This window comes from Puntigrus tetrazona, unplaced genomic scaffold (assembly GCF_018831695.1).
Source record: "Puntigrus tetrazona isolate hp1 unplaced genomic scaffold, ASM1883169v1 S000000001, whole genome shotgun sequence".
In the NCBI taxonomy this organism is placed as follows: domain Eukaryota; kingdom Metazoa; phylum Chordata; class Actinopteri; order Cypriniformes; family Cyprinidae; genus Puntigrus; species Puntigrus tetrazona.
This window is the reverse complement of record NW_025047681.1, coordinates 2,916,720-2,931,261: the sequence shown is the minus strand read 5'-3', so window position 1 is coordinate 2,931,261 and position 14,542 is coordinate 2,916,720. Positions and strand designations below refer to the sequence as shown.

Sequence of the window (14,542 nt, the reverse complement as noted above, 5' to 3'; positions counted from 1 at the left end):
ACTGATTAGTAATCAGCTTTATTGCCAGGTATGTTTAGACATACAAGAAATCCGTTTTTGTGACAGAAGCCCCACTGTGCTTCTGTCACACAGAATAGCAGTGACATAATAAAAGAATAGGAATAGGACTAACAATAGAAATTGACCGTTTTAATTTATAGGTATGTTACAATTTTGTATATTATGTGTAAATTTGAAATCTAAATTAAGTATAAGTGTGTTGGATAAATAAATAATGTTGAGTGTTCCACAATTGTCTGAGATGGATTGCCTGAGAAAATAAACTGTTGTTGTGTGGCCACTCTGGTGCTCTGTGCTCTGCAGCGTTTTATATGCCTCACAAGAGATGTGGCTGGCATTCATTAAATTAGCATTCTTTCCCTATATTTTTACATCTTGGAAATATATAAGGATTCAGTCATATGCAGGACATATATAACATATATGATAGTAAATACAGAAATATTATGCATTTTATATATGTGATTTCTGCAACATATAAGTCCCTTACAATATTCTGTTGAAACATATAAGAATCACAGTGGTTTTTAACAAAACTTTTCCATATGGGTTACTACGCCGGGTTTCACGAAATCACTCTTTTAGTGAATTTCAACCTTGCCAGAACATTAATTTTACAGCTCAACCATGCCAGGAAATTAATACTACAGTTCAACCTTGCCAGGAAATTATTTATACAGTTCAACCTTTCTAAAAGGACATTACCATTTTTCTCTATTCATTTTGACTGCATTTACTTCTTTAAATCCTTTGAATTTGTCAATTATTCTGATTTCAATATACAGAAAACCACTAGTAATATAGCTTCCTATTTAACAGTAGGAACTGAAAAAGTTATGTATATTGTGATTTACATTCTAAAAGCATGGCCCAGGCCATGAGCAGTGTCACGAATGAGGGGTCTGAGGCATGCGGATCCATTTGCAGGCTTTTATTAAAGGAAGGCATGGTCAAACAGGCAGACGTCAAACAGGGCAAACATGAGTATCAGAGGCAAGGCAATAACAAAATCCAAAAACATGCGGTGGTCAGGTCAGGCAGCAAACAATCAGAAAATTGACAGGCAGGGTCAAAACCAGGGAAACAAGAACTCAGAAAACACAAAGAAACTCGGGAACAACAAAAGAACAGGTGAAACAATGCAACCTGCAGGTGAGTGGCTTGCAGCAGTATTTATAGTCCACTGACAGGAAGTAGAAGCAGAGGGAGTGATCGCAGATCACCCAGAGGTAAGAGCTCCCTCTGCTGGCTTGGTGACAAGCAGTTTCTGAACATCTAGGTTTCCCAAGTTAAGTGTGATTGCTAATTCCAAGGTATAACTGTGCCTTTTGTTTTAGGGTTTTTATAGCACCTATGCATTTGAATAACACTTGTATGCTAAGTAGATCAAGGCTGGAAAAGTTCTTGTTCTAGCTAAGTTCCTGTTCTGTATTTGCATGCTTTTGTTTTATATTAAACATAGAATTATATACTTCACTTTTCTGGACCTTAGTTAGAATTTCATGAAGACTTCTTGATGACTACAGTGACACACAGGCCAATCAGAAGAGTGGCTTGTGAATAGTAAATAGAAAGGCCAAAATTTACATGTATTTTTTTTTTTACATATACTGAATATATACAGTATATTCTTGAGGACATTAACATCTAAAATGAAACTCCAAAAAGGAGTACAATATGAGACATTTAACAAAATCTATTCTATTACACTTGTCTCATCCTTGTGTTGATGATACAGTTAGAGATCCCACCAGTCTTTCTTATGTATTCATTACCACACATTAAGTGATAGATGATCAAAATACCATAAAGTCATTGGTGATGTGAGTACCCATGACTGCACTATTTTGCCTCCTAAGTTGATGAAAGCAAAGTTCACATTCTAAATTTACACTCTAAATAAGATTATTTTTACATGTCTCGATTCAACATGCCATGGGACAATCCACGTGAAAAATCAAGCCAGCTCGTCATTGGACTTTCATTCGTTGGATAGACGTTGCTTTTGTTCTAAGGGCACTTTGGCCTGTATAAGAGTCAACGGGAAAGCAGAGTCAGTGTTCTGGACAGGGCCTCATCATCTTTGGCGCTTCAATTGCCTAGAGCTGTTTAGATCCATCTGACCTTGCAGCACTTCTGGACTGTACTGCAGGGCACTATCTTCTGCATGGACAATACTATGATTGCGTTGTACATCAACCACTGTTACAGCTCACCAATAACTCTTTTAGAGTCAGATGCAGTTCTGGTGTCCAGATTCTGGGGAGCTCAATCGTGCAGCCAATCTGCTTCAATCCTGAGATGATCCAGCTAATTTGGAGTCGATTTGGAGAAGCCCAGGTAAAGCTGTTGAGTTCTTGCATAATCCTCCCACTGCCAGCCACCAGCATAGATCTAGCTCTATGCAAGTATGCATTTCCCCCAGTGAGAACAGCTTGTACAGACTTGCAGAAAAGATTTCCACATATGCTTGATTGGAGTAGTGCTGGATCCTTTTGAGCTGCTGGGGTTAGTCGAGCTTAGTTCCTAAAAAGACAGCACTCCTAACCACACTCACTTCCATTAAGCATTTATGGTGAGTGAAGAGTGCCTTGTTTTCTGGACTGGTCAACTCTCACATCGTCCTGAAACCCTGGCCTGGATATGTGCACAATGTTCCCACTACATATTTCCGCGATCAAGTGGAGAACCTGCAAGCCCTGTCCCCGGAAGTGGCAGAACCAGCCAAAGGCTAGCCGTACTGCCTCACTTGTCAGCACCATGTGATGTAAGTGCCAACCTCCTTTTCCAGTACGTTCCTCATACAACAAACTCTGGATGAGTATCCTCCAGCACCCCCTCCAGGCTCAGTACTGGCGTTGCTTTCCAGTTCTCCAGTCAGCCCCCGTCTTTAGCTAGGTGTCCATCTGGCTGATTCCCTACAGGTAATCCCATATGTGTATTCTTCTACTGTAAGGTTTTCTGCACACCAACACTCAATTTTAAGCTACTATGATAGAACATGTTTATGATAGAACATGGGAAGCGGCTTTGGGAAAGCAGCGGCCATCTTGGGAAGCGGCTCTGGGAAGGCGGCGGACATCTTGGGAAGCGGCTCTGGGAAGGCGGCGGCCATCTTGGGAAGCGGCTCTGGGAAGGCGGCGGCCATCTTGGGCAAACAGATGTATAAGAGGCGAGGCAATAACAAAATCCAGAAACAGGCGAAGGTCAGGTCAGGCAGCAAACAATCAGAATATCGAAAGACAGGCAGGGTCAAAACCAAGAGAACTAAGACTAAGGAAAACTCGGGAAACAACAATAGAACAGGCGAAACAATGCAACCTCCAGGTGAGGGGCCTACAACAGTCTTTATAGTCCTCAGACAGGAAGTAGCAGCAGAGGGAGTGATCGCAGATCACCCAGAGGTAAGAGCTCCCTCTGCTGGCTTGGTGACATAAAACCGCCTGACCTGACCTTCGCCTGTTTCTGGATTTTGTTATTGCCTCGCCTCTTATACATCTGTTTGCCCTGTTTGACGCCTGCCTGTTTTGACCATGCCTTCGTTTAATAAAAGCCTGCATATGGATCCGCACGCCTCAGGCCCCTCATTCGTGACATATTTAAATATTTTTTTATGGATAAAAAACAGACTTAAGCCAACAAAAGACTTTTATTTTCCAAATGTTTTTCAAAAACTTTGTCCCTTTTTTTCTTTTTTTTTTACAAAGCTTTATACACAAATCCATGAATTGCACACTTGAGATGCCCTTTGAACAGCAATGCTGGATTTTTTCAGCATGGATTCTAGGTTTTAAATCTGATATATTTACTTCCACTCACACAATAATTCTAGTTTCACCCCATCCATGTATTTACTGCTGGATTTATGTATATATTTGTATTTTCAATTACTCTTAATGTGTATTATTATATTTTATGTTATTTAGAAAAAAACATTATTTTAGAAATCAATGGCAAACTGATCATATATAAGTACTCTTCAAAATAAATCATCATAATTCATGATTCCTTCTACCCATAGGATCAAACCCACATGCTAACAAGTTAATCAAGATTTTTGTGCTGCAATAAAGTCAAAACAATGTATTTATGTTTTATGTTATATGTTACAGTTTTTGATTGATAAGGTGTTGGTGAGGCCAGAGAGGGTGCTCACCTTGTGGTCTGTGTGTGTCCTAGCAGTCCCCTAATAGTGACTATTAGTTTATTAGGTATAAAATGTTAACAATCTACATAAACCATTACATGAAGTCTGTAATCTCTTTAATGCTGGATTTTAAATCTACAGAGCTGTCTTTGCAGATGTGTCTTCCATCTTAATTGGTGGCAGGTAATCTGACGGCTCTTTTTTCTCCCAGTCGAGCAGCAGAGGTGGATTGTGTAAAGCCAGCAGGCAGCCGATCTTGTAACATTCATCAGCCAGCTCACACAGAGGGTCAGGTTGCTGAAACAGTTCCAGATAGACAAACTGATTAACAATTAATGATTGAATATCTTGACATTTTATATTTTATTGTATTTTGTATTTTTCTTTACCTTGTACATGGTCTGGAGATTTCTAGCCTCTTCATGAAATATTATCATTTGCAGATTTTGGAGAGCCAATTCGATGTATTTAAGTTTCTTAAAAACAAATCAATATATGAAGAGTACTTTAATGTAACTTCTCTTTTGATTATATTTTTAATTAATATATAATTTCTTATATATATATATATATATATATATATATATATATATATATATATATATATATATATATATATATATATATATATATATATATATATATATACACACACACATATATATATGAAGTATTTGCAGCTCTGTACCTTCTTTTGCTGTTTTGTATTTTTGTCTTGTGTTTTTACTAGCTCTTGTTTTTCACCCTCCTCTGTTTTATGGTCAACTTGAAAAAAGGATAGAAAATCTTTCTTTTCAGTCATGTCTTGTTGAGCTTTAGTGAAAACGTCCTAAGAAAGACAATACAGTGTTAGTTTATGAAGATGTGACAGGTTCATCTCAGAAAACAATCTTTATGTAGGAAGGGTAACTCTTCTGATCTAAAGATCCTTACCTTCAGCATTGCTTTAAGCCTTTCCTTTTCGTTTGTTTCATTTATGGTTTTGTCTGTCTTTGATTTCTTTTTAATTTCCATTATATACTTTGCCAGCATTTGTAATCTCAATTTATCATACATCTTCTTTAGCTCTGATTCTCTACAGGGATTATTAAGGTCCTCACTTAAAGCTCCGCTGCTTCCCATGTCGACAACTGCATCAGAAGCCACCTAAAGAGAATAAACAAAACATTTTAAAAGCCATGCAGTCAAAAAACCTTGAGCAACTAAAATGCCGCTATTACAACAACAGCCAACATCGTCACATTAAAAAAGGTCTTTGTGTGGTTAATTAGTTAATAGAATTTATTTATTTATCCTTGTCAAAATGTGCTACGCTTCTAATTTATTAATTAATAAAACAAGTTTCATTAGATGCTTTAGCTTTTTAAATAAATTTGCTTATGTAATGTTACGTTACGTTGTTGCATTATTTTATGTGAAAGTAGAAGATAATAATAATAATAATAATAATAATAAAAAACAAATTTTTGTGATTAGACTTAGACAAGGATGCCTAAATTTTATTAATAATACCAAGACTTTTTATGTGTTTATATGTTTTAAAATGGTAGCGACTGTGGCTTTTTTATTGCTTAAGTTTTTATTGCTTTAAGTTTATGTGACTAGTTTGTCAGCAGGGATTGTGTATGTTTGCTCACGATCTATCTGTAATGTAAAAGTGAGAGACGCTAAAACGCATTTTAAATATGCATTGGTTTGTTTTGTGAGTCAAAGTATTGTATCCCCTATTAATCATTTTGATTTCTGGGTCCCATGTGTCTTTTATACATGTAAGATGATGATGATGAAAAAAAAAAAAATCCAAAATGATCTCGGCTTGCTGTGCGGACCAGGCCCTCGGTCCTCGGTCCTCGGTGTCTCCTGATGCCGAAGGCCGGGGAAGAGGACGCTGCAAGCGGTGTTCGAGGAAACGGAAGCGAGGTAAACGGGCGGGTGTCCGTGCTAGGCTAACCACTAACCCTAGCCGACGGGCACTCCCCTCCATCTTTCTGTCCAGCGTCTGTTAACTTGACAATAAGATGGACTACTTTCGACTTCGCTGAGCTACAAGGCGTGAGTATAGGGATTGCTGCGTCTTTGGCTTTATGTAAATGTGGCTCAGTGACAGAGTTCCGGACACCGCCATTCAGCTAACCGTATTTCGTGCTGACAGAAATGTTGCACTGTGCGCTAAGACTTGTGGTGGTGGCGTGTGCGTTTATATCAACACGGAATAGATCTTATTTACACAAACATTCCCAGCACGTATCGTACGGAGCCCTGCCCCCACCTCGGCTACTCAGACCACATCTCTGTCATGTTGATTGCAGCATACAGACCACTCATCAGATGCTCTAAACCAGTTCTGAAACAGATTAAAACCTGGCCAGCAGGATCCATCTCTGCTCTTCAGGACTGTTTTGAGTGTACAGACTGGGAAATATTTTGAGAGGCTGCAACCAATGGCGATTCCATTGACTTGGAGGAGTACACATCATCAGTGACTGGCTACATCGAGAAGTGCATTGCTGATATGACCGTCTCCAAGACCATCACCACACGTTCTAACCAGAAGCCGTGGATGAACACTAACGTACGTCCTCTCCTGAAGGAGCGAGACTTCGCCTTCAGAGCAAAGGACCGGGCAGCTCTAAAAACAGTGAGGGCCAAACTGTCCCACGCTATCAGAGAAGCAAAGCGCGCCTTATGCTAAAAAGAATCCACGGCCACTTCCAAAACAGCAGTGACTCACAGCGCATATGGCAGGGCATTCAAGCGGTCGCCAACTACAAGACAACTCTACCTGTCTGTGATGGTAACGCCTCCCTACCAGATGCGCTGAATGACTTCTAGGCATGTTTTGAGGCACAGAATAAAACAACGGTGAGGAAGTCCACCCCTCAAACCAATGACCCAGTACTCTGCTTCACCACAGCTGATGTGAGGAAAACATTTTATAGAGTTAACCCACGAAAGTCTGCTGGACCGGACAACATTCCAGGCAGAGTACTAAAGGAGTGTGCAGAGCAGCTAGCTGAAGTCTTCACTGATATCTTCAATATCTCTCTGAGCAGCTCTGTCATTCCGATGTGCCTCAAAACAACAACAAGTGTCCCGGTGCCTAAGAAGTCTGTGGTTTCGTGCCGTCCCGTCCCGTCGCACTCACACCAATTGTGATGAAATGCTTTGAGAGGCTTGTACAGACTGTGCAGCGATGCACAGCTCCAATCATATAATCAAGTTCGCTGATGAAACGACCGTGGTGGGTCTCATCAGCAAGAACGACAAGTCTGCATAATGAGATGAGGTGCAGCAGCTCACAACTTGGTGTAGAGCCAACAATCTATCTCTGAATGTCGACAAGACAAAGGAGATGATTGTTGACTTCAAGCAAGCAAAGAGTGACCATTCTCCACTGTCCATGGACGGGTCCAAGGTGGAGATCGTCAAGAGCACCAAATTCCTTGGTGTTCATCTGGCGGATAACTTCACCTGGTCACTCAACACCAGCTCCATCACCAAGAAAGCCCAGCAGTGCCTCTATTTCTTGAGGAGGCTGAGGAAAGCTCATCTCCCTCCACCCATCCTGACTATGTTCTATAGGGGGACCATTGAGAGCATCCTGTGCTGCTGCATCACTGCCTGGTTTAGGAATTGCACCGTATCGGATCACAAGACCCTCCAAACTATAGTGAGGACAGCTGAAAAGATCATTGGCATTGCACGTCATCTTTATTGTTGTGCACTTCATATTTATTGTTGTTTGTATTTTTTTGTTCTTGCACTAATTATGTCTTTGCCTTGCACTAATTTTGTCTTTGCACTAGTTTGCACACTGGGTTTGCACTCTACTCCCTTGCTGTTTGCACTAGTCTGCACACTTTGCACTTTATGTGGCTAAGACACTGTCTTAGCTCAATATGTGAGTTCTTTTGTATTGTGTTGTAAGTGTGACTCCATGTAGCACCAGGTCCTGGAGAAACGTTGTCTCATTTCACTATGTACTGCACAGCTATATGTAGTTGTAATCACAATAAAAGCCACTTGACTTGACTTGATATTAGGAGGATTTTCTTAAAGGGAGCTTCAATTTTCTAAATGATGTGTCATTAGTAACCCTTTTAAATAATTGATTATTATTTTTACAAATTTATCAGAAAAATTGTGTTTTACTCTATCACAGTTGTGACTGGTGGGATATGAGTAATGAAATCGCATATTTATGCAGTCATAAAAATTGTTACATATTCTACTTCCGCTATTTTAAACAGTTTGATTATATTCTAATTGTTTACATTTTTTTTTTTTTCTCTTCCTATAGGCGCAAATCACAGCTTGTGAAACTGAATGTTAAGTTTCCGATCTAAGGACAGGATAGTGTTTTAAAATAGTGTGAAATTTGAAAGTTGCATTTTAAAAAAAAGTATATTATAAGAAGTATATTTTAGATCTATGAAATGAAACTCATTAGTGTCATGACCACACATACAAGGAAGAAGCAGTCATTGGTTAAGAGTGTTTATTTCTGGTCACAAGTAACGCGTTCAAGCAGTGATAACTTCAGACGAAGGCAGTAGTTCAAGTTCATAGTAATCTCCAATACCAGTAAAGTACACTTTCCTTAGACCAGGCTTGGGTTTTGTCTGTTGACCGCTACTAGAATAGTGGTATAACCTTGTGATGGAGTCAGTGGCGTAGTACACTCCAATGTGGGTCCAGGGTTGGCGAGGGATGGGTAAAGGGTGGAGTTTACCTTCGGGCAGATGACGTGGTGTTGTGATGGTGGCGCAGACTGAGCATCCTTTCACGTATCGTGTAACTGCGGCAGCCATGTCAGGCTACCAATATTTCTGTTGGAGGAGCGAGAGGGTTCGCCTGCTGCCAGGATGTCTTGAGCCTGGTGACGAATGTGTATTTTCAAGCAATACCAGGCGTAAGTGAGAGGGGACATAAGTTAGACCTGGTGGTACATTCTGGGGAGCAGGTTCTTCGAGGGTGGCAACTCGAATCTCTTCATCAAGTTGCCATAAAAAAAGGAGCAATGAATATTGAGGGTGGTAACACGGGCTCAGGCAGGTTCAAGTAGGTTCTGGGGAGAACATGCGAGATAAGGCATCTGCTTTATCATCTTTGTGCCCCGGTTCAAGGTTCATCAGACCACTGAGATAGTATAGCTCCATCAAGGCTGTAATAAAGGCTGTAATTCTTGATAAACCGTCGATAAAAATTGGCAAATCCAAGCAAACATTGCATCTCCTTTACTGACTTGGGTTCCTCCCAGCCGGTCACAGCAGGAATAAATTGTGTTCTCGGAGATGTTGGAGAACCTGCCGCACATAGGTTTGATGATCGGGTAAGTTGCGTGAATATATGAGAATATCATCAATATAAACAATCGTGAAATTGTGAAGGTAATCTCTGAATCTCATACATAAAGCTATGGAAAATGGACGGACTATTACAGACAATAAGGCATGACCTGGTATTCGTAGTGACCAGCGGGAGTAATAAAGCAGTTTTCCATTCACCCCCTCTCGTATGCGGAATAAATTATAGGAACTTTGGAGGTCGAATCTGGTCGGCCTGTCGAAGCTCCTCTAGGACTGGAGGAACAAGGGGAATTGGATAGGCAAACTTGATTGTGGCTTTATTCAGCACCCGATAATCGATGCATGGACGGAGTTCCCGTCCTTCTTGGCCACGAAGAAAAGCTGGAAACAGCTGGGGATGTGGATGGTCTGATAAACCCCTTTTGGAGGGCTTCACGGTTGTACTCATGCATAGCTTCCTGTTCGGGATGAGATAGGGGATAGACTTTTCCATGGGGTAATTTGGCGTCTTGCAGAAGGTCGATACTACAGTCCCAGGGCTGGTGAAGTTTTAGGTGAGTGGCACGCCTTTGCTGAAGACGTCTGCAAAGGAGTGGTACACTGAGGGGATGTGAACAGGGATGGTGGTTTCTGGACTTTCTATGGTGGTGGAATGTAGTCGGATAGTGTGAGCGGGAGGTTCGACATTGTGCTTAACTACATGATGCCCATGACATCTACATTCCGGACTCCATTCCAATATTTCTCTGTTACTCCAGTCAATGGTAGGATGGTGTTGGATAAGCCAAGGTCTACCAAGGATACTATCAAGGAACAAGGAGACTAATGGGTAATCTTACCCTCGCCCAATGGTAAACCCTGGATGGTGGTAATCTTATACCGTATTTCGTTGGGTACAGTAAGTATATGGTTATTGATAATGCAGTGGGAGGAGATTAAGTTACTTGCCGCTCCGGAGTCAACTAGGACATGTACGGAGAAAGTATGGGAGTTAACGACCAAATGGGCTTTGTTATGAGGAATTATGGATACTGAGGAATTAACTGAGACGGTACTCACCAATGGTCGAGGCGGACGAACGGGGCATCTCCTGATCATATGAGTGGCTGCTCCGCAATAGAGACACAGATGATTTTGTATATGGTCTTTCTAATGGATCCAGCTGTTAAGAGTAGGTGCACATTGGTTCCTCGGTATCAAAAGCAGGTACCCACTGTCGGGAAAGAGTGTGAAGCGCTTTCCTTAGGGGAGCAAGCAGAGAGATGTGGTGACACGCTAATGGCTTTCTCAAGATTAGCATTGTCATCATAAATGCCATTTGTTTTCATAGATGTGATTCCATCCACTGGAAGCTGCTAGGGTGCGGAAATAGAGTGTGTACTCGTGTATGGAGGTAGAGCCTTGCTTTAAAGTGAAAAGTTTGTCATGTACTGAGAGAGGAGTGAGAGTGGCTCCAAACACTTCTTTAAAATGATCAATGAACATTGTCAGTGAAAACATAACCAGGCTTTTGGCATTCCATAACCCATCCTCCCATTGTAAAGCCCGTCTGGAGAGAAGAGAAACCACAAAGGCGATTTTGGAGACTTCCTTGGCAAACTGAGGGGCGTTAGCCTCAATGTAGAGCAAACACTTTAGAAGGAAGCCTTGACAACTTCCTGGATTGCTGGAGTACGCAGCCGGCCGTGCTCCAGGTATATCTAACGTTGGACGTTGTGACTATGGTGATGTGACTTTTCCAGATTTCCAGACATTGACCAGGGAATCTGAGGAATGCAGGACACAAGCTAGGATAAGAGTGTCCATGTAACGCTGATACCAGCCGACAAGGAAGTGACTGAGGTGAGTATAAGTAGTGTGCACGTGATTGCTGGTACAGGTGGTGGTGATTAGTATTGGGGGGATGGTTCACGGGTGTAATGAGTCTCTAATTGATCGGGTGGTGACGTGTCATGGTGATTGTTACTGAGGAACGTGCACGCAGCTGTGACATTTAGCAATAAATTTAAACCATTTACAAACAAGGTCAGACCACCTAAGTGATGGATTTATCAGTAACCTCTGAGGCAAAGTATCATATTAGCATAAGGTACATTGTTCAGTTCACTTATCAGATGTGTTTTTTTGTGAAAAGAATACAGGCAATAGGTTAAAGCTTGCCGCAAAGCCCCAGTAAAAGTAATTACTATGAATTATTGACTATAAAAAACATTAATGTGTGAAAAAGTAGGATGGGTTTAATTATTTACTGATAAATGATTGTTTTCTGAGTCCATATCACAAAGATGAGTTTCTGACTTTACATCTCTCATAGACATGTCTTTAAATGGACATATAAATAGACATGTCTCTGAGAGGTTGGTTTGTTTGTAGCTCCGTGCAGCGTCGCTCTTCAATTTATCACCTCTTCTCTAGCGATCAAATATAATTTAATTGTCTACATACCGTTGATACTATCAAATTAATCTAACTAATTCAACTGCTATTAGTTCACTCGCTTTAATCTAAAACTCGGCGGTGAGTTAGTACTTGTTAGCTGATTCACTTTTGCTCCCACCCGCGTTTTCGTGCCCATTGTTGGCTTCTTTCCGCTCCTGTTCATTTGTTCCTTGCGCTCGTTCGCTCCGTTTTTCACAAGTTCATCAAAACAAGAGTGGTAAGTGAATCCTCAATAACTTACGGTGAGTAAATGGCTTCTCCTTCCATCGTCACTTGCACCGCCTGCCACATGTATAGCTTATCCTTCTCTGTTAGCGATCAGGGATTCACGTGTGATAAATGCAGGGAAATAGCTAGGCTGACAGAGAAGGTCTTAGAATTAGAGACACGCATCCAAACTCTAATTGAGGACAGTAAGAATGCGAAGGCTTTAGATACTGCTTTGGATGCGTCTAGTACAGTGAATGATGTACATTGTTCGGTTCCAGCATTAGAGCCCGTGCAGCAGGGCAATTGGGTGACCGTGAAGCGGGCTAGTCGCGGGTCAAAACACCGCTCTTTCGTTCCGACTAGAACATCAAACAGGTTCTCCCCACTCAGTGATGCACCCACTGAGAAACCTGATCAAAGTGCTCTAATAATTGGCGATTCTATTGTACGGAACGTGAAAATAGAGACACCAGCCACCGTAGTCCAATGCTTACCGGGAGCCAGAGCGTCTGACATCCTGTCAAATTTAAAAGTGCTGGCTAATGCTAAACATAAATTTCAGAAATTGTTATTCACGCCGGCGCTAATGATGTTCGACTTCGCCAGTTGGAGATCACTAAAAATAATATTAAAGAGGTGTGTGAATTTGCAAACACTATGTCGGATAATGTAATATGCTCTGGTCCCCTCCCTGCTTACTGGTGTGATGAAATTTACAGCAGACTGCTGGGTCTCGATGGCTGGATGTCTAAGTGGTGCCCGCAGAACAACATAGGCTTTATAGACAATTGGATGAGTTTCTGGGGCAGACAAGAAAAGAATGTTGAAAAGAAATGGTCTTCATCCCTCCTGTGGTGGTGCCGCTCTTCTATCTAGAAATATGGCATATATTCTTAGAGCTCCAACATGACCAACTTGTGCCCAGGTCAGGAAGCAGAGAGACTGTGTCTGTTCCCCGAATTAGAATATGCAGAGAACGTCCAAACCAAATTAACGGCAATAATTTAATTAATGTCCAACAAATTAAAACTACCTATAATTCAAATAAGCAAACGATAAAACTTGGCTCACTGAATATTAGATCACTTTCCACAAAAGCACTTTATATATATGATTTGATCAAAGATCAGAACCTAGATTTGCATTGTTTTAGAGAAACCTGGCTAAAACCAAATGAATATATTACTCTAAATTAATCTACCCCCCAAACTTATTGCTATAAAAATGAGCCACGTGTAAAAGGTAAAGGGGGAGGTGTTGCTACAATTTATAACAACATTCTCAGTACTTCTCAAAGGGCAGGCTTTAAGTATAACTCATTTGAAGTTTTGGTGCTGCATATAACATTATCTACAGAATCATGTGCTAGTGATAAATGCTCTGTCATGTTTGTACTGGCTACTGTATACAGGCCACCAGGGCACAGCACAGATTTCATTAAAGAATTTGCTGATTTTCTAACTGAGTTAGTACTGGCCGCAGATAAAGTCTTAATTGTTGGCGATTTTAATATCCATGTTGATAATGAAAACGATGCATTAGGATCAGCTTTCTTAGACATTCTGAACTCTGTTGGGGTTAGACAACAGGACCAACTCATTGTCGAAATCATACTCTAGATCTAATACTGTCACATAGAATGGATGTTAAAATGGTTGAAGTTCTGCAGCAAAGTGATGACATTTCAGATCACTATCTCGTCTTGTGTGAACTCTGCATAGATAAATCTGTAAACTCTGCACCCTATCACAAGTATGGTAGAACCATCACTTCCACCACAAAAGAAAGCTTTCTCTGTAATCTTCCTGACTTATCTCAATTCCTTAGCACATCCAATGCGATGCAAAAACTTGATGATATAACAGAAACTATGCACTCTCTTTTTTCTAGCACTTTAGATACAGTTGCTCCTTTGCACTTAAAAAAGATGAAAGAAAACAATCTGACTCCATGATATAATGAAAACACACGCACCCTAAAGAGAGCAGCCCGGAAAATGGAGCGCAGGTGGAGAAAAACTAAATTAGAAGTATTTCATACTGCCTGGCGGGAGAGTATCCTGTCATACAGAAAAGCATTAAAAATTGCAAGATCTGATTATTTTTCATCCCTTTTAGAAGAAAACAAACACAACCCCTGGTATTTATTCAGTACAGTAACTAAATGAACAAAAAATAAAACGTCAACGGGTGCTAATATTCCCCAAGAGTATAGCAGCAATGACTTCATGAATTTCTTTACTTCTAAGATTGATACCATCAGAGATAAAATTGTAACTATGCAGCCATCAACTACAGTTTCACATCAGATAGTGAGCTTTAGATCTCCTGAGGAAAAATTACATTCTTTCTCTACTATAGGAGAAGAAGACTTGTACAAACTTGTTAAATCATCTAAACCAGCAACATGTATGTTA

At 40.6% G+C, this 14,542-nt stretch overlaps 2 protein-coding genes across 63 annotated transcripts in view; both read right to left on the bottom strand.

Moving 5' to 3' along the window:
• The window catches only part of LOC122331512 (trichohyalin-like), a 590,129-nt gene that overhangs the window by 84,008 nt on the left and 491,579 nt on the right, over positions 1-14,542 (bottom strand). The window lies entirely within an intron of this gene.
• LOC122331570 (cilia- and flagella-associated protein 251-like) overlaps positions 10,065-14,542 on the bottom strand; it is a 68,808-nt gene continuing 64,330 nt past the window's right edge. For 3 of the 14 annotated variants that reach the window (XM_043229098.1, XM_043229104.1, XM_043229103.1), the window contains one exon: positions 10,070-10,690. In XM_043229098.1, the coding sequence (XP_043085033.1) occupies positions 10,627-10,690 (64 nt within the window). In that variant the 3' untranslated portion in view covers positions 10,070-10,626. Of the gene's footprint in view, positions 10,691-14,542 lie in introns of all 14 variants that reach the window. The other 11 variants (XM_043229100.1, XM_043229106.1, XM_043229102.1 and 8 more) reach the window with 8 other exon arrangements.